Source organism: Musa acuminata, chromosome BXJ1-8, assembly GCF_036884655.1.
Source record: "Musa acuminata AAA Group cultivar baxijiao chromosome BXJ1-8, Cavendish_Baxijiao_AAA, whole genome shotgun sequence".
In the NCBI taxonomy this organism is placed as follows: Eukaryota; Viridiplantae; Streptophyta; class Magnoliopsida; order Zingiberales; family Musaceae; genus Musa; species Musa acuminata.
Window position 1 is genome coordinate 45,612,966 of NC_088334.1, and position 24,459 is coordinate 45,637,424.

Below are 24,459 nucleotides of genomic sequence, written 5' to 3' on the forward strand. Positions count from 1 at the left end.
ATCTTTTCATGTTGTCTCTGTAACTCTGGAGTCATAGAGCCCAACATATAGCACTGAGCAAGAGTGGAGTCATCAATGTACTTCACGTAGCGAGCGATCTCATCCTCGCTTGCCCTTTCTTCGGGCGTAGGCATCACTGTATCAAGGACGTACACGATTTTCTCCGCTGTGAGAACAATTCTCAAGTTACGGAGCCAATCCGTATAATTTGGACCAGTGAGGCGGTTGACATCAAGTATGCCACGTAAGGGATTTGAAAGCGACATTTTCTGAAAATAAAGATGTAGCAAAAATGAATAACATGCAGATTTTGCAAGAAATAAACTATCAAGATATGGACTTCTATCTTAATATGCTCCCACTATTTTACTAACGAGTCACGCGACACCCTCAGCACGTGAAACGGAAGTCTCCGGCAGACTTCTAGTGGGGATCAGGATCCAATCAGCGTCTTAGTGTAACCTCGAGGGACTCGACCAATCACACTAAGCCTAAAAGGTAGACAACTCTTGCCGATCACAACTCCTTGTGATTCCCGTCCTGTTCGGCCTCCGAATCACCATGGCCTCGAGGGACTCGACCAACCATGATGCTCGGTTAAGTCAACACCTTCGTTACAAGATGAGTCTGATTTGATGATATACCCTCGAGGGACTCGACCAAGCATATCATGCCCTCAGGTCACCGGTGACATCTCTATGTCGTAAGCAAGATAGCGAATCGCGATATAGGTGAGTCTCGAGGGACTCGACCAACTCAACCTACACCGGGATTCGGTTCCTACTCATAACGATGGAAGGCCACGTGGGTCAATCTAATTGCCTCACGTTTACCGACTTAATATTATCGAGAGATGTTTCTATGATTTGGTCTCCTATTATGACATGTCACACATGTACATATTTAATATATATCTACATCGCATGCAAATATATATACATATCTAGTATGTGTATAAGCAATCACACCAGATGATCATGGACCACAACCTAATATGATTAGGCCCGAGCAAGTAGGCCTAATCACTCACATCAAGATCTATGTGTGCAACGGTGCATCTCCATGCCTTGTGATCGTCCATCTCGTCCTCGTTGGTTCCGTCGACATCTTGATGCATCTTCATGCATCACGATCGTCCGTCTCGTGGGTCCCGCTATGGCTTCCACGCTCCCGCTGCGCCTCCTCATGTGATTACAACTTAATCATAGGCACGCAGGCCCGACAATAAACGAGAAATATAATGGAGGTTCGCAGACCTCAATAATAATAATCACAAGTACACACATCACACGGTCCATGATCATCCGTCCACTCATCATACATCACATGTATAAATAATCGTCATCATGTAGGACTACTAGATAATAATAAAAATAATAATCAACTAAACCTTTTAATTAATTAATATTTTCTGAAATCAGGGATATATAGGAAATTTCTCAATTCCTAAGGGTATTTTCGTAATTTGGACAAAAGACAGAAACTGGAATTTCTCAAATTCCGAGGGGCAAAACTGTCTTTTGCGCAGAAAACCCTAATACCCTTTCCCCTTTTCGCTGCTGCGCCGCCGCCGCCGCCACCCTGCTGGCGGCGGCCTGTGCGGCGAGGGCGAGGGCACTGCCCTCGCCTGCAGGTGGCACGCCCGCTGGGGTCGCTGCCGCTGCAGGTGGGCGCCCCCGCGGGCGCCGCCGCCTTCGCGGGCGGTTCTGCCCGCGAGTCAGCGCCCGCAGGTGGTGCTGTCTCGCTGGCGGCCGCCCCTTCGGGGTTTTTGCCCGTGGGAGCAGCGGCCACAGGCGCCGCTGCCCTGCGGTGCCTCAGCCCGCGCTGCTGCCCCGCGGCGCCTCTGCCCGCGGGCTCAGTGGCCGCAGGCGCTTCTACCGAGCGGGCTCCCAGCCCCGCCGGCCGCAAGCCTGCTGCAAGCAGACCGCCGGCCGGCTGCTGCAGGCACAGCGCTTGCGCATGCGCCGGCGCTGTGCTGCCTGGCTGCGGCTGCGGCTGGCTGCAGGCATGCAGATCGAGGGCAGCAACTATTGCTGCCCTTCCTTGCTTTTGCGTCAACATTCTTCCTAAACACAACACACGCAGTTCAAAAAACCAATCATTCGCACGAACAACCTGGCTCTGATACCACTGTTGGGAAATCATAAGGGGGGGCGACATCATATGCGCAGCGGAAGAACAAGAAAACAAAATTCCCCGATTCCCAAAAGATGTTCATCGTCGTGCGAAGATTGGTGCGCAAAATCCGCAAAAACACAAAACTGCGTATAGAGATTGTGTTACCTAGGGAGATCGTATATCCCTGTTTCCTTGCAGATCCTCAGGAGAGGGTGAAGGAGGTCAAGCGTCCTCCTCTCTAGCGGTGATCCACACAGCAGGGTTGCGACGACGCTCCTCAAAACTCCAGGCCTACTCTGAGGTGGAGAGGGAGAGGAGAATAGGAAGGGCAAGCAAAGACTCTAGCCTATGAGGCTGTGAATCCCTCCTATTTATAGAGATCCCGTGTCAAAACCCTAATGGGTCCTTTCCCTAGTGGGTATTGGATCTGCATCCAATAAGACAAGGGCTCCGTCGGATATCTCATATCCGAACCTCTACTCATCGCAATGCCTACCATATGTGTGTGACCCTCTAGGCCCAATATCGAGCTGGCCGTGAGTCATACCTGTCAGAACTCCTTCTAACTAAGTGAATTATTATCTCTGTAATAATTCACTCGACTCATCGACTACGGAAGTACTAGGCCACTACGCCGTAGTCCCCAGACGATACAGGGGAATCCAATCCATTGGACCTGTCTGTCCTCAGTTACCATGTACCTATAGTCCCTCATCCATCTAATATCCCAGAGACCGTATATCGAGCATGGTGCTGTCAGACCCATACGGTTTCTACTCGAGTCTCGCTCTAATCGGATTCTCCCGGAGAACTCTTTCTCTCTCAACCCGAATGACCCTGGCCAGGGATTTGTCTGAGCAAGAACACATGGGATATTCTTCTCATGATACTGAGAGTGGATGATCCTCTATCGACACTCAATAGCCCTCGTAAGGTCGACTACCACTCCCAATGACCAGCTGTACTAGATCTGGGAACAGCCAAACCTATAAGTCTGGTATCAAAGAGTGGAGCACTCATACAGGACATCCTTGGTGTCTCAAGTCTAAGAACCAGATACACCACTAGGACTACGGAATCGTTGTCTGACAATAAGGCATCATCAACCATCCAGCATTCCGTAAGCGGATCAATCAGTGAACTCATTCTCCAATGAGCACCTGTACTGTATCCCTAGTGTCCCTACACGAGCAGCTATGAGACCAGCTGCATCCATCATATGGACGGGTATACAGCACACCAGTCTATCCGGTTATCACGATGTCCCTCTCGAGTAACCTATGACCGGGATTATTTAGGATATGTGTTTAAAGGTGAATCGATCTCATTATCGTGATCTCATCACGATCCGATTCCCATTGCACAAATCCAAGGACATTACAATACATATGCATTTATGCAATAGTTATAAAGTGATATACGCCAAAATATAATAAGCAAAAAGATTCTGTATCAAGTCACACGTGCCATCACTCACGTGATTGGCTTGCTGGGCACTTATGACTAGCAAAGCCTGCCTGCGTCGTGCTCCTCAGCCCTTCGGCTCAATGTTCCCCGAGACCTCGTCCGCACGGCCAGCCCATCTGAAGACAGAAGCCATGCATCGGACTCCTCTTATACGATAACCGACGCATAGCTCTTTTCGGAGGGGGGGGGGGGGGGGGGGGGAATATGATAAGGGCAAAAATGGCGATGTGACACGCCATGACGTCAGCCATGCCTGGTCAACGCACTGCCCGAGGAAGTCGGCATTAACACCTAACCCAGGCCTGGTTCTTCACGCCACGCCAACCCCATGTTAGACGCTACCAGCCTGCCTCCTACAGGCAGCCACATCAGGTAACGTCAAACTCATCTATAAAATACCCCAGAGTTCTAAACGAATAAGGGGGGAAGACAACTCACACAGAAGCACTCCCTCTTCCACCACCCTCTCCACGTCGCTAACTTGATCGTCGGAGGGGTCGGGCCGAGCCTCCGACCTGACCAGTGTGCAGGTGCGAGGCGAGGTTGCCTCTTCCCCGACGCTACGACAGAGCTCTCCCCCTGACGGGACATCCAGATCACCACGATCGACCACCGAAAGGACCCGAGGCACGCCGCGCAAGATCCCCGCCATTCGGACCCCAGAACGAGCTGTGTCGAACCCGAGGCCACGGCTAAAAAAGTTATTTACCATAACACTTTTGATGATTTTAGAGTTCGAGTCTCAATCATGCTCGAAATTAGGTTTGTTTTAATTGCTTGCGCAATGATAGATGTGACGATGATGACGACAAGAAGAAAAGGAAGAATAATTAATCAAAGAAGCTGCCCTCCACAACTTTGATGAACTCCTTGAAATCGATCCTCCCGTCGTCGTTCTCGTCGTACGCCGCGATCATCCGTCGGCATGCCTCCAATGCCGCCCCCTCCGGGAAGCCCAGCTTGCAGAGAACACGATGCAGGTCCAGGGGCTCTATGACCCCGTCACCGTCATCATCGAAGACGGAGAACGCCTCCGCCACTTCCTCCAAGCTCGGCTCCTCCCCCTCAAACACGCCACGCATCTCCTCGAGCTGCTCACCGTCCGCGCCGCAAGGCATGCCCGTAATGATCTCCATCACCGTCTCCACGTCTTCTCTGGTCAACTCGGGCGCCTCGCTAGCGTCGGCCGAGTCGCCGGGTCTGACACGATCGACGACCCCCGATGCGCACGGCGCTGGGTGCCGGAAGAGGAACCCCATGGATATCTTATTCTTCAGGACGACCCCCATGGAGATGGTCTTGTTGAAGAGGTGCACGACGGGCTCTGTGAGTGCGAGGGAGTGGTAGGGTGCAGTTGGCAATGGTTTCTCCATGGTTTCCAGCGCTGAGGAGGAAGAAGACGCTGCTTCTTGGTCCAACCAATAACATGTATGGCGAATCGATGTGTATTTATGCGTGCAGGTGCGACTGTTTTCCTCTGGCACGTACGCAGCAGAGGCTGTCGACGCGGTGGCTAATCACAGAATCCAACAAAACTGGGCTGTCCTCGACAGCGAGGAAGAGATATAGAGAGAGAGACGTGTCAAAATGTTGATGTCATCAATCAAACGGACGCACACAATACTTATAGACGTTCCATGTTCGGCGAATCTTTGCAGGTTCGGGGAAGAGAGATCCGGATTGGATCATCAGATAGCTGAGATAGATACTGTTCGTTCATGTTCTCAAAGATCACCACTGATACTTTGCTGAGACGAGGACTTCCTCGTAATGTTTGGCGGCGTTGTCCCAGCTCAGGTCCTGTGCCATCCCTCGCGTCTGCAGGCCCTTCCAATTCTCCTTCTGGTTCCTGTAGGTGTTGAGGCAGTTCCCCAGCGCATTGATCAGCTTGTTGGCCTCCGCCCGGTCGAACGTCCACCCGAACCCGCTCTCCCTGAAGGGATCGAACGGGATCACCGTGTCACGAAGCCCGCCAACGGCGTGCACCACCGGGACCGTGCCGTACTTCATGGCGTACAGCTGGTTCAGCCCGCAGGGCTCGAACCGCGATGGCATGAGCAGGACGTCCGCCCCTGCGGTGATCCTGTGCGCCATCTTCACCGAGAACCCCACCCACGCCCTCACCTTGTTGTGGTGCTCCCTGTCGAACTTGCGCAGCATCTCCTCCAGGTCGGCCCGTCCGGTGCCCAGCATCACCAGCTGCGCGTCCTGCCCGACGATCCAAGGCATCGCACCCGCAACGAGGTCGACGCCCTTCTGGTGATCCAGCCGGCCGATGAATCCGATGAGGGGGACGTCCTCGCGGACAGGGAGGCCGAGCTCCTTCTGCAGCGCCGCCTTGCACTGTGGTTTCCCGGATTGCAGAGTCTCAATGGAATAGTTTCTGTAGCCATCGGATTGCAGGTGAAGATCCAGCTCAGGGTTCCAGTCCACTGTGTCGATCCCGTTGACGATGCCTTGGAACTTCCAGTTGTTCTCGTTTATGATCTCATGGAGTCCCCACCCACCTTCGGATGTTGTGAGCTCCCATGCGTAGCCACGGCTGACGGTGATCACGCGGTCAGCAGTCTTGAGGCCGGCCGCGAAGATGTTGAAGTGGTCACCTCCCATCGGCTCATACAGCTTGAAGAGGTCCATGTGTTGATCGGGCAAGTCGACATGGAAGAAGTCCTCAACTGGACCACGCCCCTGGACAAGACACACAGGTAGAATGCAGACGATAAGGATTCCGAGCTCGTAGTTTCCTAAGTTGTTTAGAATGATGCCATGAAACTTCTATATCAGGATCAGATTCAAGCATTCTTCTCGGTAGAAAAAGAGAAGAGAAGATGAATGATTTTATCTTCATTTTGAGCGAAATGATTTTTCTTTGGTGGTGGTAACTCAGAAATCTTTGCAAGTTTGAAATGAAGCAACTTCAACAAAAATGGGGGAGAAAAGAAATTAAAAGCGGAGATGTTTTGATTGCTCAAAAAGAGTTTAAGAAGACAAACATTCATTTGATGCAAAAGAGAAGGATGTAAAGAAGGTTTCTAATAAAACAGAGTGCTTCAAATGTCATGCAATTATAACAAGGTTTGGGAAAAACCATGATAGACTCATGAAAAATTAAGTACAACATATGATCAATATCTTCAGGTCACACAAAAACAATATGGCCAGGGGCATCATGCAACCTAAACTTCAAGAAATACAATGCAGCTGTAGGAATTCATGCAAGCATAATTGGATCATTGATTCAGTGACGTGAGAAATAGTCAGAAAGTGTTTGGTTTACTGATAAGGTAAGTGAGAGAACTGCAAACTTGCAGATATCGTCTTGGCAAATTTAACAGTCTTTGAGCAGTTCTGAGGATCTCACAGGCTACTGAACTCAGCAAATTGAACTTCTAAATGAAGAGAGAATTTAACAGAAGTTTAACCTAATAGATGCAGCATAAAATGCGAGAGAGCTAACCTGGTGAGATATGTTGTGGATCACCAAGATGGACCTGGCATACTTCATCAAGCCATTGTCGCGGTAGCATGCTTTCAGATACACAGGCAGAAGTGATGTGTGCCAATCGTTCGCAATGAAAATTAAATTTCCGTCTCCATAGCATAAGCCGCCACATGGAACATGCCACGGAACCTGCAATTGTATCAGTCTAAACTCGAAACAATGACATATGTTTAACAAGTTGTGAATGAAAAATACAAGGTATATCCACAGAAAAAGGATACTTACCATAAAACTAAATCTTATTGTTCGAATAGAATTAAGTGTTTGGTTATACACCGACTACAGACTTGCGAAGAAATATAACATGAGTGGTATGCAAATTTATCTGCTTCACAACAAAACTGGTTTGCTTATCATGAAAGCCAGAATACTGATAAATCCTAATAGATTATAATTCACAATAACTTTTGATTTTAGAAGAATTATAAGGCAAAAGAAAAAGAGAAACTAGCCAATGGTTAAAATTCAGGGAATTATATGAAACAACATATGCAGATAACAGAAACAATGATAAATTGGATGCAAAGGTAAGGCCGAGAAATCAGGGAGGATAGAGGCAGTAAGAACTAAGTATGCTAGAGTAGCCTTCAGTTATTTACATCAACCACTCGATTACTCCATCAATTTTCTAAACAACTTAGATGATTAAACAAAAGTATTATGATTTAATATCTGTTAATTGGCAGAGGACCAACATTGGAGAGTAACTACCATTGTGTGTTTAACGTAAGGTAAATCCTTGCACAAAGTTCCACTGACTCTATCATAATAGAAAAAAAACATAAGGTATCAAAGAAAACCATATATGTCAGTGGCCTTCTTCTTAATTTCCTAAGCCTAATAAATGGAAATGAGTTTAACAACTAGGCCTTTTTTCTAATATAAACTTGGCCTATTAAATAATTTCACCTGCACACAGAGATTTACATCTTTTAAAACATCGATCAAGAATCAGAAATTGTATGAAACTCCAAAATTTTTAAACAGTAAATTGTTTTGTTAAGGTTCGTTGATACCAAAGTCACAGTCAGTTCTCCATCGACAATTAGTATGCAGAACCATAGAATTAGATGTATGGTATACTGAGTGTAACATACCGATCTGACTGGATACCTCTATGCTAGTACTGCCCGGTTACATATCGTATTCAATCCAATTTTTAATATATATATATATATATATATATATATATATATATATATATATATATATATATATATATATATATATATATATATATATATACACTGAATGTTTTGATACTATGCTGACCGATACTTACCCCTCTGAACGGGTCCTGCTACTGGTTCTGTAATGAAATTTTAGACCTAAGACAACACTGTACGATGCTAATTTCAGTCATAAGACATCTGCATGAACTAGAAAACAAAGATACAGAACCAGAAAAAAGAAGTGGGAAAAAGGGTTGGGAATTGGCATTTGCAATTAAGTTAAGCACCTCAAGGACTATCAAGTACTAACTCAAAGCAGCACTGAAGCGGCCACCGACATGACTATATTTTTCACACTAGAAATCATGTTGGAAGTCCCTTCCTGCATTAATCTTAGACAAATGCTCACTACGAATTTCTAATACTAACATATTCTGTTATGTACATCATGGATAGTTGAATATGTTGTTTAGGACAAAGGAGATACCTCTACAGCTACCTTGCATAACAATACCATCCGTTTCAAGATTTCCTGCATTAATTAGCGAAAGACAATATAAATAACTTGTAGAGGGTCATTTCTGTATTTTCAGTGCACAAAAAAATGAAGTAACAAAAAGTGAATAAACTGGATTGACTAATTTACAGGTGTTAAAATTGCAAAAAACTTTTACCAGCCGGTCTCCCCCATAAATGTTGTTCTCTAGATGATGGAAAACTGGACTGTCGATAAATACAAAATCCACACGATCAATATAAGCATGAAAATAATTTACTTCCAGATCCTGCATCCCATAATATGACATCAACTGGATAAGTATGTATTTATAGCTAAATCTAAACACCATGACATGAAACAGCAGATACAGACCTGCCCATCAGCTTTGTAATATTTGCGAACACCTATATCTTTGGATTCAGGATAATTGGCATACCTCGGGGAAACAACCTATAATTTACAAAAGAAAGATTGAACTGGCTATGCAACAGCAATATTAAGGAAGCAACTTTTGGACTAACATTATTCTAGTTTGGTAAACCTGCACATTGTAATTGCAGTTTTATGATTTGAATTGCTATTCCAATTTACCTTTCTGTGGAATAGCTAGAGTCACCACCAACATTAACGTGAGATTTGAGGTTCAAACAGAAATTAATCGACAAAAGGGAAAGGAGAAATACCATAACCCGGTGCCCTCTCCTAGCCAAAGCTTTTGGCAGAGTCCCAGCTACATCTCCAAGCCCTCCTGTTGAAGTTAAAAATGATAAATGTCAGTGAATCTTATTTAAATATCATAATAACACTTTATAAACCCAAACAACAGTCATTCACTTCATTACCAATTGTGAAGCATAGACTTGATACAACAAATTTTCAGTACTTGAGAGGTAAGAGTAAAAATACAGCAAAAGATCAATCGGAAAATACGAAAATACTAAAAATATCAATACCTGTCTTTGACCAAGGAGCACATTCCGCGGAAACTACTATTACATTCATGGCATTCGCTCCAGCCAGAGGAGGGGAATCCACATTTTCTACCTCAATATCTGCTTCTGTATCTACACCATCAGATTTTGCTTCCGTATGGTTCTGAGCATTCTCATCTTCAGTACCCCTTTCAGATTCTTGTATAATAAGTGATGATTCGACTGAATCATAAGTAGAATCAAGATCTGCATCTTTTGCTAGTCCATCAGCTTGTAGGATATCACCTTGCTCTTCTGCTTCCTCTAAAGAATTTTCAGTTTTACCGATACATTGAGTCTTAGACATCTTAGATTCAGAAGACTGGACCAAACTGTTAGAAACACTAGTTGAACTTAGGTTCAAATTAATGGTTTTAGCACCTTTAGCAGAAGAATCAGTACTCTGAACTGCTTCAGCAGCTTCACTTCCCAAGGATGAGATTATGTTCCTTTTTTCCACAGCCTGAACCAAAATGAGGAAGTCAAGAAGCTGCATATTTAGTACACAGACTATATTCCAAAATGAGATAAACTAGTCAAAATTTATGCACAAAATGAGGAAAGTCAAGAAGCTGATATTTAGGACACAGACTAGATTCCGAAATGAGATAAACTAGTCAAAATCTATGCACTACTTATGATCATTAAGAGTCATACAACTTGATGTTCATATTCTCTGCTCTATCTTTGTTCTATATAATTTCCATGTACACTCTCTCTCTCTCTCTCTCTCTCTCTCTCTCTCTCTCTCATGATTGAAAGCCAAGAGAGGAGGATGAACAGAATGAGAAGAAACAAAGTAAAGACCAGAGAGCCACCTGCTTAATTGAGTCGTGTTCCATCTCCAGAACCTTCATGTTCTTGTCAATCGTGGCCGGAGCTGCACCGACATTGACACCGGCATCATCACCATCGGCCCTCCCCTTCTCCGGCTCAAAATCGCCGCCTTTTCCGGTGGCCCGAAGGCCCCTCCCCTTCTCGACCGCCACCAAGATCTCACTTCGTCGGCCCCTCGTCGCGAACCTCACCCGGCACCCACCTCCGCTGGGGAAAATAGCGTTCTCCCTGACAACAGCCGCCACAACCGACGCCCTGCGGCCATCGTCCGGCTTAATCTGGACGCGAACAGGGCTGTTGCCGCCGCCACTGCAAGCCTCGAGACGGAAGGTCTGAGAGCTGAAAGACGCCATCTTTGGAATCGGCGAGTAGCAGTGGGAGGATTTTAAGCGAAGTTACAAGGGAAGCGTGCATGCCCCCCGTGGGTGCAGTTGGGCCCGAGCGAACGTTGGAAGCGTGCATGCCCCCCGTGGGTGCAGTTGGGCCCGAGCGAACGTTGTGTGCGGTAGATGTCGTTCGGCAGGCACGTGGGACGGACGGAAGCAAGAGGACATCTTGTGAACGAAATGATGTGATTACGACCTTTATTTGGAGTTCTCTTCATCGATCAGCCCTTCTTAATCGTTGATATCGATCGTCATTCTAGAACTTAACGATAGTAGATTTAATTTTTTTAATAATTAATATTATATAAAGATATCGTTGATGTTGTGGGAAACAATTTTGAGAGCCGTGGCCTCGGGGCCGACGCGGCTCGGTTCGGGTCCGGACATCGAGGATCTCTCCGGGGCCGCGCGAGGGGAGCCTTTGGGCACATGAGAGCCGGCTGCGCGGGTGTGGTCCACTAGAGGGATGGGACCGAGAAGCACGATGCAGGCGACTGCAGTCGAGGAGCTGGACTCGGGCGAGCAGGCCGCACAGGTGTGGTCTCGGGCGGTATGAGGCCGAGGAGCACGACGCAGGCGACTGTGGCCGAGGAGCTGGACTCGAGCGAGCAGACCACGCAGGCGTGGTCTCGGGCAACCTGAGGCCAAGGAGCGCGACACAGGCGGCTGCGACCGAGGAGCTGGACTCGAGCGAGCAGGCCGCGCAGGCGTGGTCTTCGGGCGAGCAGGCCGTGCGGGCATGGTCTCGAGCGACATGAGGCCGAGGAGCACGACGCAGGCGGCTGCGGCCGAGGAGCTGGACTCGGGCGAGCAGGCCGCGCAGGCGTGGTCTCGGGCGACATGAGGCCAAGGAGCACGACGTAGGCTGCTGCGACCGAGGAGCTACTTCGATTGGATCTTTTACGTTGTGCTGTGGGAGATGCGGGTGGCCAAGTAGCCTTTGGTCTATTCGGAAGTCCAGGGGACGAACCTTTTCGTGAATCGCCAGTTTTCGAGAAGACCGGTGCTTCAAGCCTGTTGGTTGCCACGTGTAGCGCGCCTGTTGGCTACCCTGCCAAGTTGCATTTATGGCGGAATGACGTTGTGTCATCCCGATGCGACATGCCTGAGTAGAGGAAGGGTCGTTGTTTTTGGCGGGATTTTGTCTATAAGTAATGTGCGGCTAGCCCCTTGAAGGCTCCTTGAAGGTCTAGCGCCACCCGAGATCCCTGACATTCGGACCCCCGAACCGAGCCGCGACGACCCCAAGGCCATGGCTTAAACAGATGCCCCGCCGCATCATTTTGGTGCTAGAAGGAGGGCCCCGAAAGTCGAGGGATCATCCAACTGGCTTAGACGAGCTCACAGTTGAGGGGTCACACCTGATCGGAGCTCCGGGGGAAAGTCCCCCGCATGGAGATCTTCGAGACGAACACCCCGTCGTGACCGCAGAATGCTACTAGTGTCTGTCCAACGACCCGGGTCTGCTTCCACCCGAGTGCGCCCCCAGCGACCCCTTGCACGTGTCGCTCAAGGCCTTCCAGGACCTCGCTCATCAAGTCCGAGCGCTGACGGGTATAGTGCGAACCATTATCCCGCTCGGTGAACCCCCCTACGACCCGACCACCGCGGCAACGAGAGCCGCTCGCTCGGGCCCGCCCTGCCTCAGTCTCTTCCAAGCGAAGGCTCCATGTTTACCTGACCGCCTCTTGGCTCATGCCTGCCTGCGCCGAGCTCCTCGGCCATGCACTGCCGAGTCCATCTCAGGGCGGCTTGCCCACCTGGGTCACGTCCCTCGGCCACACTGCCGAGCCCACCTCAGCGCGGCCTGCCCTCCTGAGCGGCTTCCGCGCGGCCACAGTCTGCCTGCGCCGAACACCTCAGCTGCATGACCCTCGTGACCACGCCTGCGCGGCCAGCCTGCTTGCGTCGAGCTCCTCGGCCATACACTGCCGAGTCCATCTCAGGGCGGCTTGCCCATCTGGGTCACGTCCCTCGGCTGTAGCCCGCCTACGCCAAGCTTCTCGGCCATACGCTGCCGAGTTCACCTCAGCGCGGTCTGCCTGCCTGAGCGGTGTCCCTCGGCCACACCGCCGAGTTCACCCCACGGGCCTGCCCGCCTGTGTCGTGCTCCTCGGCTCATAGCCCGAGTCGCTCCAGTTCGACCTCCGACTTGCGACTCGCCAGCTTGGCTCATAGCCCGAGTCGCTCCAGTTCGATCTCCGACTTGCGACTCGCCGGCTCGGCCCATAACTCGAGACACGCCTACGCAGCCTGCCCGCCCGCGTCATATTCCTCGGCAACGTGTTGCCCGAGACCACCTCTGGTCAGCTTGCCCGACGGAGTTGTGCTCCTCGGCTGCGTGTCAACCGAGACACGCCCACGCGGTCTACCCGCCTGTGTCATGCTCCTCGGCTCATAGCCCGAGTCGCTCCAGTTCGACCTCCGACTTGCGACTCGCCGGGTTGGCTCATAGCCCGAGTCGCTCCAGTTCGACCTCCGACTTGTGACTCGCCGGCTCGGCCCATAACCCGAGACACGCCAACACGGCCTGCCCGCTTGCGTCATGCTCCTCGGCCGCACGTCGTCTGAGACCACGACCTCTGCTCGGCTTCCCGATTGAGATGTGCTCATCGGTCGCACGTTGCCCAGGACCCAAGACACTCGCGCGGCCTGCCCGCCTGCGTTGTGCTCCTTGGCGCATAGCCCGAGTCGCTCCAGGTCGATCTCCGACTTGCGACTCGCCGGCCTAGACCATAGCCCGAGTCGCTCCATGTCGATCTCCGACTTGCGACTCGCCGGCTCAGACCATAGCCCGAGTCGCCCCAATTCGATCTCCGACTTGCGACTCGTCGGCTCAGACCATAGCCCGAGTCGCTCCAGTTCGATCTCCGACTTGCAACTCGCCGGCCCAGACCATAGCCCGAGTCGCTCCAGGTCGATCTCTGACTTGCGACTCACCGGCTCAGACCATAGCCCGAGTCGCCCCAGTTCGATCTCCGACTTGTGACTCGCCGGCTCAGACCATAGCCCGAGTCGCCCCAGTTCGATCTCCGACTTGTGACTCGCCGGCTCAGACCATAGCCCGAGTCGCTCCAGTTCGATCTCCGACTTGCGACTCGCCGGCTCAGACCATGGCCCGAGTCGCTCCAGTTCGATCTCCGACTTGCGACTCGCCGGCCAAACCTGCCCGCCTGCGTCGTGCTCCTCGACCCCCTGCTGCTTGAGCTCACCGCGGCACGACCAGCCTTCCTTATTTTCTAAATCCGGACTCCGCCCCCGGTAACGAACCAGCAGCTGCTCTACGAGAACGAGCACTAAAAGCTGAAGCCACACCTTGGACCCCTCTTACAACAACAGCCGATGCGTGGCTCCCTTCAGGGGTGGGGAATATGATGAGGGAAATAATGGCGACAAGACTGGGGCTGACGTCACCTGTCCCAAATGACGCATCACGCCTCAGTACCTGGTCAAACGAACCAGAATGTCGACCGAGGCACATTAAACATTCTGCCCAGGCTCGGTCTCGCACGCCACGCCAGCGCCAGTGTCAGACGCTACCTGCTCCTGCAAGGGGGCACATCAGGCACAATAAGCTTCCCTATAAATACCCTCGTATGCTAAGAGGGAAGGAGGACTAGAGACAAACTCACACACAACCCCTACAGGGGGGACAACCCCTACAGAGGAGACTCCAAACACTTCTTCATCTGAAACCCTCTCCACATCGCTAACTTGGCCGTCGGAGGGGTCGGGCCGAGCGCCTCGGCCCGACCTTTGTGCAGGTGCCAGACGGGGTCGACTCTTCCCGACGCTGCGACGACGCACTCCCCCGACTCGACGTCCCGACCGGACCGTCGAGACAGGCCACGGGAGACCACGAAGGATGCCACCTGAGATCCCCGACATTCGAACCCCCGAACCGAGCCGCGACAGCCCCGAGGCCACGGCTTAAACAGATGCCCCACCGCATCAATAATGATGGGAGAAAACTTACATACAACTATTTTGTTGGGAGAATTACCACATATGTTACAATCTCGTTTTCACATTTGAAACCTTGTATCCTTGTGAAATGGTTATTAGTTGGACTTAATAACATAAACAATATTCTAACATCTGGTGGTATGTTTGATTTTCAATATTTTGGATTCAATGGGTTTCCCAAACAAGGAACGCAAGAAAAGCCGAAAAAGACGAGTACCGAGCGCGAACTCGCCGGTGGTTGGATTGGCGATGAGACGAGCGTTCGGATCGCGGTCGCTGGAGGCGAGGAGATGGCCAGCGATGGCTCGGAGACGGCGTTGGGGAGCGGAATCCATCTCCAGGTTTGTTCGTCTTTGCCCTTCCTCTCTTCCTCTCACGACTCGATCTCGGGACACATTAAAATAACGATGGAATGCAATACAGCGCCGGAGATATTTTATTATTTAGATAGGACGGCTTCCCTTGCGCAGACGTCTAGTATTCGTGTCACCATCATCCGCACGCCATATCCGAACACTTTCCATGACAGCCTTTCTTCGGCAGGTTTCCTCACTTTTTACCATATCTTGCTGCAGCGAGTGTTTCCACCGGGACAACATGCTTGGAATTAGATCTGTGGTTTTTTATTTTAAATAAAGTTGATTAGTTTAAGAATCTAAAATTTTCTTTTATGAAAGTATTATTAAATATTTTTATTTAAAAAATTATTCTTCAAATTAAGAATATTATTTTTAAAAATTATTTTACCTAAAAAACCCTTACTGCTGGGTTTTAATCGAATATTTTTTTCTAATTGATTTTTATCTTACACGCTCCTTTTTCTTTTTTGCCACATTAATGAAAATATCTTTTAATTCTCTGTTAGTAATCTATCCCGAACCACATCATTGGTCACCTCTATCTCCTCCACGCTTTGCTCCCATATAAGTAATATCGCTAATTACCTTATTTCTCTTATCCTCCTTACCTTTTTCTCGTCTCCCATAGCCCTATGCTTCCATCCCGAAGAACAATCCAAAGAACCAATTGTGTATTATTGTCACCGGCATAATCAACCCTCTTATTGTGCTACTCTCCCACCCAAATCGTCCATTGTAGTAGCACGAATGGTGATGTCACACTAAATCTCTTTTTTGTGATAAAAATAAGATTATAATAATTGTCATTAACATGATGTGCCCCCTTTGTTTGTGCCCTTTGCATTGGTACCATAGTTGATCATGAAAATGTTACATGCACCCTCATTTAGCTCATCTACTTTAACGTTTTCTATGCCACCATCAATCGATCCGGTTCCTCTGTGATATTTCTCCAATCCAACAAATCACATATGAAGAAGGATATTGCTATTATGCTCTTTACCTTATTTGTCTCTCGAAAAGGAGGTAACGAGTGACACCACTCAAAATGAGAATGGAGCGTGTGAGGCAACGGGGCAAGCGACATTATATAGAGAGAAAGAATAGAGGAATAAGAGGAGAAAGGGGAAGGGAGGAGAGGACGCATAGTATAACTAATGGTGAGAGCAAGGAGCAAATGCGATGAGTGATGCCGCTAAAGATAGATAGCTAACTGATGAAGGACGAAGGATAATTTTCGTTAAAATGATTAAAATTGGGCACCCCAACTAAAAATAAATTAGGAGAGTGTAATTGGGCAAAAGTCCAATAGTATTTCTTTTTGGATAAAATATTTTTATTTTTAGAAAAAAATAATATATTTGATTTGGTACAAGTATAATATTTTCTATTATATATATTTTAATATTTTTAATGATAAGATTTCATCGTCCAAATATAATATTGAGAAGGTGAGACTTTTATCTGTGATTATTTTATGTTATCTTTAAATTATTATTTTTCTTCCATCTCTTTTGATTTATCTATTAAAAATCTAAATCATTTCTCCCTAGGATCCCTGCACTTAATCTTTTATTTATATATATATTTATTTTCCAAATTAGATGATCCTATGTAAGACACGAAAAGACGGTGAAAGACTTTCCTCCAACGAATTTGCTCGTTGACCTCCGGTGATTATTTTCTAGTTATCTTTAAATTAGAACCTTACTTTCATCTCTTTTTATTTCTTGACCAAAACAAATATTTGTACTCGTCCAATATCTCCCAAAGTCAGTGCATTTTGTTCTGCTACTGAGCCTGCATTCTTTGGGGAAATGACGAGTCCGGTACCCGCGTAGTTAGACTTCAGATGTTCCTGAACCACGGTGGCTCATGGTTGACTGCACCTTCGGAACCTACGTTCGGTAAGCGTACCATTTTATGCGGACTACGTATTTAGTTAGCCACCTCATTGGACTTCGGATTAGGCTTATTTACTAACTGTTTATGTCGTGACAGCGTACTCGGTGTCTCGAGTCCCACGTCCCATAGCCGTTCAACATAGCTGTTTGTTTCGGATCGATATTTTTTATGACTTTTATTTAATTTAGAAAATATTTGATTATTTTAAGTTGTTTATGTTAAGCATCGAGCCTTTTATTTTTTGGGTTAAGCGGAGCAATAAAACTTTTTTAAGTTTCAAAAATTGGCTGTCGAAAGAATTATATCTATCCATCAGGAAAAAGAAAATAAAATTGGGCGCACTTGAGGTCCTTCTGTTGTCTTTCTATTAGCACACTGGCTTAGACTTTCATCCTTTATGTGCATGGTTACTTACAGTCAATTATATGTATGTATGCTCTCTTTTAGGTGCATAATGAGAGAAGCAGAGACTACACTATTCAGGACACGGGTGTACCAATGATGTCCTAAGCTCCTGGTTTACCCACCACTTCTGGGTGGCAAGTTTATCCCCAGCCAACATCCACATACGTGGGCAGTGATTTTGGAGCTACAGGACAAGCAACAAATCCTCAGGGTCAAATGTTGACATGGAATTCTAGCACGTCAGGTGGAAGCTTTGTTTCAGAGCCTAACTTGTACCCAGGTCAAACCATTGCAACTGCTCCTGTTTCTCATTACCCAGTTTCAGCAAACACCTCCAGTGCTACTGCTGGGTCACTTCAAGCTTCACAGAACTCATCACCTTATGGTGTTATGTCGAATACAAGGCCTGCTTCTTCACCAACCACTCGACCTTTGTACTACAGTTCATAAGCTGCATCTTCTGACAATTCTCTAGGTCTGTTGCGTCTAGTATATTACTACTTGAATTTATATTTTAAAAGTGTCTAATTAAGAGTAAATGGTTGTTTTGTTTTGGTATCTTAGTAGTTTATCCTGAAATAAGCTATCGAGTTTGACGTGAACCAGTGTGCTTTAAACATTCTTAAATGTTTTATTTTTCATCCATTCTTTTTTTTCACCATGCAGTATTTTCGTCTTGGGCAATTAATCATATGTTATGTATTCCACATCAAGATAGTTTGACAAAATTGAGTTTCGAAGGTTTGTGGAGACATAATTTCTAGACATTTTTCCTTTCAAGTGGGTTCAGAGTTTTTTTTTTCTTTAAACAGTTGCCTTTTATGATAGAATTTTATGATATGCTTTGCATTAGTAATGTATTCCAAAGATCAAGCAGTAAATACAAGCATAAGGCACTTCCGCCTGAACTTTTACAATATCTTCTTTACTTCTGGTTATAAAGCCTTTTGAGTGCTATTGTTTACGGATATAAAATTCAAACATATCTGGAATTCCAGACATTGTTAGATAATGACCCCTTTTCATAATCTTTATAACTTTTTCTAGTGGCATACTAATAGATCATGAAGCAATGTTATTTTTAGTTGTGTGATGAGACATGCTCAGGGAAGTGACCAATTTCTTTAGAACAATATCCAACTGATAGTATGCAATAATTTCATCTCAGTGCTGGTTGAATAAACACTGGCCAAAACATGCCTTGCAGGTATCCAGACTCTCCCATCAGTGAAGTTGCCATGAGATTTATGATACTCTGCACCGGTCTGCTCTTTCTCGGCTTCACTCAAGCTATGGAACTTTGGAACTGCAGAAGATAGCCTACTGCTAGCTCTATAATTCAATTGTACAGGCTTTTGTGGTTTGATGTGGTGACTGGATCTACCTAGAAGAACATGTTATTTCTTGGGTTCTAAATGATTGAAGCCGCACTTCCAGCTTCAGAAAGATGTTTTCCCTTCATGTTCAAAGTCTATGGATGTGTCAATTGTCGATAACATTATCGATTTAAATCTGCGATCCAGATGAGTAGTTGCTTCTCGATTTGGCCTTTGATTCTTCTTGTAAGATTTCGAATAGTCGCAATCTTTTGATGATTTTAGATTTCGAGTCTCAATCCTGCTCGAAATTTGGTTTGTTTTAATTGCTTGCGCATTGATAGATGTGACGCTGATGACGACAAGAAGAAAAAGGAAGAATAATTAATCAAAGAAGCTGCCCTCCACAACTTTGATGAACTCCTTGAAATCGATCCTCCCGTCGTCGTTCTCGTCGTACGCCGCGATCATCCGTCGGCATGCCTCCAATGCCGCCCCCTCCGGGAAGCCCAGCTTGCAGAGAACACGATGCAGGTCCAGGGGCTCTATGACCCCGTCACCGTCATCATCGAAGACGGAGAACGCCTCCGCCACTTCCTCCAAGCTCGGCTCCTCCCCCTCAAACACGCCACGCATCTCCTCGAGCTGCTCACCGTCCGCGCCGCAAGGCATGCCCGTAATGATCTCCATCACCGTCTCCACGTCTTCTCTGGTCAACTCGGGCGCCTCGCTACCGTCGGCCGAGTCGCCGGGTCTGACACGATCGACGACCCCCGATGCGCACGGCGCTGGGTGCCGGAAGAGGAACCCCATGGATATCTTATTCTTCAGGACGACCCCCATGGAGATGGTCTTGTTGAAGTGGAGCACGATGGGCTCTGTGAGTGCGAGGGAGTGGTACGGTGCAGTTGGCAATGGTTTCTCCATGGTTTCCAGCGCTGAGGAGGAAGAAGACGCTGCTTCTTGGTCCAACCAATAACATGCATGGCGAATCGATGTGTATTTATGCGTGCAGGTGCGACTGTTTTCCTCTGGCACGTACGCAGCAGAGGCTGTCGACGCGGTGGCTAATCACAGAATCCAACAAAACTGGGCTGTCCTCGACAGCGAGGAAGAGATAGAGAGAGAGAGACGTGTCAAAATGTTGATGCCATCAATCAAACGGACGCACACAATACTTATAGACGTTCCATGTTCGGCGAATCTTTGCAGGTTCGGTGAAGAGAGATCCGGATTGGATCATCAGATAGCTGAGATAGATACTGTTCGTTCATGTTCTCAAAGATCACCACTGATACTTTGCTGAGACGAGGACTTCCTCGTAATGTTTGGCGGCGTTGTCCCAGCTCAGGTCCTGCGCCATCCCTCGCGTCTGCAGGCCCTTCCAATTCTCCTTCTGGTTCCTGTAGGTGTTGAGGCAGTTCCCCAGCGCATTGATCAGCTTGTTGGCCTCCGCCCGGTCGAACGTCCACCCGAACCCGCTCTCCCTGAAGGGATCGAACGGGATCACCGTGTCGCGAAGCCCGCCGATGGCGTGCACCACCGGGACCGTGCCGTACTTCATGGCGTACAGCTGGTTCAGCCCGCAGGGCTCGAACCGCGATGGCATGAGCAGGACGTCCGCCCCTGCGGTGATCCTGTGCGCCATCTTCACCGAAAACCCCACCCACGCCCTCTCCTTGTTGTGGTGCTCCCTGTCGAACTTGCGCAGCATCTCCTCCAGGTCGGCCCGTCCGGTGCCCAGCATCACCAGCTGCGCGTCCTGCCCGACGATCCAAGGCATCGCACCCGCAATGAGGTCGACGCCCTTCTGGTGATCCAGCCGGCCGATGAATCCGATGAGGGGGACGTCCTCGCGGACAGGGAGGCCGAGCTCCTTCTGCAGCGCCGCCTTGCACTGTGGTTTCCCGGCTTGCAGAGTCTCAATGGAATAGTTTCTGTAGCCATCGGATTGCAGGTGAAGATCCAGCTCAGGGTTCCAGTCCACTGTGTCGATCCCGTTGACGATGCCTTGGAACTTCCAGTTGTTCTCGTTTATGATCTCATGGAGTCCCCACCCACCTTCGGATGTTGTGAGCTCCCATGCGTAGCCACGGCTGACGGTGATCACGCGGTCAGCAGTCTTGAGGCCGGCCGCGAAGATGTTGAAGTGGTCACCTCCCATCGGCTCATACAGCTTGAAGAGGTCCATGTGTTGATCGGGCAAGTCGACATGGAAGAAGTCCTCAACTGGACCACGACCCTGGACAAGACAAACAGGTAGAATGCAGACGATAAGGATTCCGAACTCGTAGTTTCCTAAGTTGTTTAGAATGATGCCATGAAACTTCTATGTCAGGATCAGATTCAAGCATTCTTCTCGGTAGAAAAAGAGAAGAGAAGATGAATGATTTTATCTTCATTTTGAGCGAAATGAATCTAAGATGTCTAAGACTCAATGTATCGGTAAAACTGAAAATTCTTTAGAGGAAGCAGAAGAGCAAGGTGATATCCTACAAGCTGATGGACTAGCAAAAGATGCAGATCTTGATTCTACTTATGATTCAGTCGAATCATCACTTATTATACAAGAATCTGAAAGGGGTACTGAAGATGAGAATGCTCAGAACCATACGGAAGCAAAATCTGATGGTGTAGATACAGAAGCAGATATTGAGGTAGAAAATGTGGATTCCCCTCCTCTGGCTGGAGCGAATGCCATGAATGTAATAGTAGTTTCCGCGGAATGTGCTCCTTGGTCAAAGACAGGTATTGATATTTTTAGTATTTTCGTATTTTCCGATTGATCTTTTGCTGTATTTTTACTCTTACCTCTCAAGTACTGAAAATTTGTTGTATCAAGTCTATGCTCCACAATTGGTAATGAAGTGAATGACTGTTGTTTGGGTTTATAAAGTGTTATTATGATATTTAAATAAGATTCACTGACATTTATCATTTTTAACTTCAACAGGAGGGCTTGGAGATGTAGCTGGGACTCTGCCAAAAGCTTTGGCTAGGAGAGGGCACCGGGTTATGGTATTTCTCCTTTCCCTTTTGTCGATTAATTTCTGTTTGAACCTCAAATCTCACGTTAATGTTGGTGGTGACTCTAGCTATTCCACAGAAAGGTAAATTGGAATAGCAATTCAAATCATAAAACTGCAATTACAATGTGCAGGTTTACCAAACTAGAATAATGTTAGTCCAAAAGTTGCTTCCTTAATATTGCTGTTGCATAGCCAGTTCAATCTTTCTTTTGTAAATTATAGGTTGTTTCCCCGAGGTATGCCAATTATCCTGAATCCAAAGATATAGGTGTTCGCAAATATTACAAAACTGATGGGCAGGTCTGTATCTGTTGTTTCATGTCATGGTGTTTAGATTTAGCTATAAATACATACTTATCCAGTTGATGTCATATTATGGGATGCAGGATCTGGAAGTAAATTATTTTCATGCTTATATTGATCGTGTGGATTTTGTATTTATCGACAGTCCAGTTTTCCGTCATCTAGAGAACAACATTTATGGGGGAGACCGGCTGGTAAAAGTTTTTTACAATTTTAACACCTGTAAATTAGTCAATCCAGTTTATTCACTTTTTGTTACTTCATTTTTTTGTGCACTGAAAATACAGAAATGACCTTCTACAAGTTATTTATATTGTCTTTCGCTAATTAATGCAGAAAATCTTGAAACAGATGGTATTGTTATGCAAGGTAGCTGTAGAGGTATCTCCTTTGTCCTAAACAACATATTCAACTATCCATGATGTACATAACAGAATATGTTAGTATTAGAAATTCGTAGTGAGCATTTGTCTAAGATTAATGCTGGAAGGGACTTCCAACATGATTTCTAGTGTGAAAAATATAGTCATGTCGGTGGCCGCTTCAGTGCTGCTTTGAGTTAGTACTTGATAGTCCTTGAGGTGCTTAACTTAATTGCAAATGCCAATTCCCAACCCTTTTTCCCACTTCTTTTTTCTGGTTCTGTATCTTTGTTTTCTAGTTCATGCAGATGTCTTATGACTGAAATTAGCATCGTACAGTGTTATCTTAGGTCTAAAATTTCATTACAGTACCAGTAGCAGGACCCGTTCAGAGGGGTAAGTATCGGTCAGCACAGTATCAAAACATTCAGTGTGTATATATATATATATATATATATATATATATATATTAAAAATTGGATTGAATACGATATGTAACCGGGCAGTACTAGCATAGAGGTATCCAGTCAGATCGGTATGTTACACTTAGTATACCATACATCTAATTCTATGGTTCTGCATATTAATTGTCGATGGAGAACTGACTGTGACTTTGGTATCAACGAACCTTAACAAAACAATTTACTGTTTAAAAATTTTGGAGTTTCATACAATTTCTGATTCTTGATCGATGTTTTAAAAGATGTAAGATATCTCTGTGCAAGTGAAATTATTTAATAGGCCAAGTTTATATTAGAAAAAAGGCCTAGTTGTTAAACTCATTTCCATTTATTAGGCTTAGGAAATTAAGAACAAGGCCACTGACATATATGGTTTTCTTTGATACCTTATGTTTTTTTTCTATTATGATAGAGTCAGTAGAACTTTGTGCAAGGATTTACCTTACGTTAAACACACAATGGTAGTTACTCTCCAATGTTGGTCCTCTGCCAATTAACAGATATTAAATCATAATACTTTTGTTTAATCATCTAAATTTTTTAGAAAATTGATGGAGTAATCGAGTGGTTGATGTAAATAACTGAAGGCTACTCTAGCATACTTAGTTCTTACTGCCTCTATCCTCCCTGATTTCTCGGCCTTACCTTTGCATCCAATTTATCATTGTTTCTGTTATCTGCATATGTTGTTTCATATAATTCCCTGAATTTTAACCATTGGCTAGTTTCTCTTTTTCTTTTGCCTTATAATTCTTCTAAAATCAAAAGTTATTGTGAATTATAATCTATTAGGATTTATCAGTATTCTGGCTTTCATGATAAGCAAACCAGTTTTGTTGTGAAGCAGATAAATTTGCATACCACTCATGTTATATTTCTTCGCAAGTCTGTAGTCGGTGTATAACCAAACACTTAATTCTATTCGAACAATAAGATTTAGTTTTATGGTAAGTATCCTTTTTCTGTGGATATACCTTGTATTTTTCATTCACAACTTGTTAAACATATGTCATTGTTTCGAGTTTAGACTGATACAATTGCAGGTTCCGTGGCATGTTCCATGTGGCGGCTTATGCTATGGAGACGGAAATTTAATTTTCATTGCGAACGATTGGCACACATCACTTCTGCCTGTGTATCTGAAAGCATGCTACCGCGACAATGGCTTGATGAAGTATGCCAGGTCCATCTTGGTGATCCACAACATATCTCACCAGGTTAGCTCTCTCGCATTTTATGCTGCATCTATTAGGTTAAACTTCTGTTAAATTCTCTCTTCATTTAGAAGTTCAATTTGCTGAGTTCAGTAGCCTGTGAGATCCTCAGAACTGCTCAAAGACTGTTAAATTTGCCAAGACGATATCTGCAAGTTTGCAGTTCTCTCACTTACCTTATCAGTAA

General features: G+C 46.5%; 4 protein-coding genes across 4 annotated transcripts; all 4 read right to left on the bottom strand.

The window, feature by feature from the left end:
* Positions 1 to 4,125: 4,125 nt before the first annotated feature.
* Positions 4,126 to 5,128, bottom strand: LOC135589174 (probable calcium-binding protein CML46). Its single transcript, XM_065081467.1, has one exon. The coding sequence runs from the start codon at positions 4,956 to 4,958 to the stop codon at positions 4,416 to 4,418; it is 543 nt and encodes a 180-aa protein (XP_064937539.1). The 5' UTR covers positions 4,959 to 5,128; the 3' UTR covers positions 4,126 to 4,415.
* A 119-nt stretch (positions 5,129 to 5,247) lies between these two features.
* On the bottom strand, positions 5,248 to 11,207 carry LOC135588177 (soluble starch synthase 2-2, chloroplastic/amyloplastic-like). The gene is made up of 8 exons (XM_065080168.1): positions 10,548 to 11,207; positions 9,712 to 10,192; positions 9,442 to 9,506; positions 9,151 to 9,208; positions 8,934 to 9,076; positions 8,747 to 8,791; positions 7,043 to 7,216; positions 5,248 to 6,273 (listed from the first exon to the last, which is right to left on the bottom strand). The coding sequence occupies exons 1-8, from the start codon at positions 10,917 to 10,919 to the stop codon at positions 5,317 to 5,319; spliced, it is 2,295 nt and encodes a 764-aa protein (XP_064936240.1). The 5' UTR covers positions 10,920 to 11,207; the 3' UTR covers positions 5,248 to 5,316.
* Positions 11,208 to 19,287: 8,080 nt separating this feature from the next.
* Positions 19,288 to 19,830, bottom strand: LOC135680393 (probable calcium-binding protein CML46). The gene has a single exon (XM_065194274.1). It carries the CDS (start codon positions 19,828 to 19,830, stop codon positions 19,288 to 19,290), a length of 543 nt encoding a protein of 180 aa, XP_065050346.1.
* Positions 19,831 to 20,159: 329 nt separating this feature from the next.
* Positions 20,160 to 21,604, bottom strand: LOC135680394 (granule-bound starch synthase 2, chloroplastic/amyloplastic-like). Its single transcript, XM_065194275.1, has 2 exons — positions 21,518 to 21,604; positions 20,160 to 21,232 (listed from the first exon to the last, which is right to left on the bottom strand). The coding sequence occupies exons 1-2, from the start codon at positions 21,602 to 21,604 to the stop codon at positions 20,189 to 20,191; spliced, it is 1,131 nt and encodes a 376-aa protein (XP_065050347.1). The 3' UTR covers positions 20,160 to 20,188.
* Positions 21,605 to 24,459: the final 2,855 nt, after the last annotated feature.

Excerpts from the sequence above, each read along its gene's own strand:
- LOC135589174 (XM_065081467.1), bottom strand. The coding sequence starts at position 4,958 with ATGGAGAAACCATTGCCAACTGCACCCTACCACTCCCTCGCACTCACA.
- LOC135588177 (XM_065080168.1), bottom strand. The coding sequence starts at position 10,919 with ATGGCGTCTTTCAGCTCTCAGACCTTCCGTCTCGAGGCTTGCAGTGGC. Across the intron at positions 10,193-10,547 it reads AACACGACTCAATTAAGCAG|GCTGTGGAAAAAAGGAACAT; the intron begins GTGGCTCTCTGG and ends ATTTTGGTTCAG. Across the intron at positions 9,507-9,711 it reads TGCTCCTTGGTCAAAGACAG|GAGGGCTTGGAGATGTAGCT; the intron begins GTATTGATATTT and ends TAACTTCAACAG.
- LOC135680393 (XM_065194274.1), bottom strand. The coding sequence starts at position 19,830 with ATGGAGAAACCATTGCCAACTGCACCGTACCACTCCCTCGCACTCACA.
- LOC135680394 (XM_065194275.1), bottom strand. The coding sequence starts at position 21,604 with ATGGCATTCGCTCCAGCCAGAGGAGGGGAATCCACATTTTCTACCTCA. Across the intron at positions 21,233-21,517 it reads CACCATCAGATTTTGCTTCC|AAGTTTCATGGCATCATTCT; the intron begins GTATGGTTCTGA and ends ATCCTGACATAG.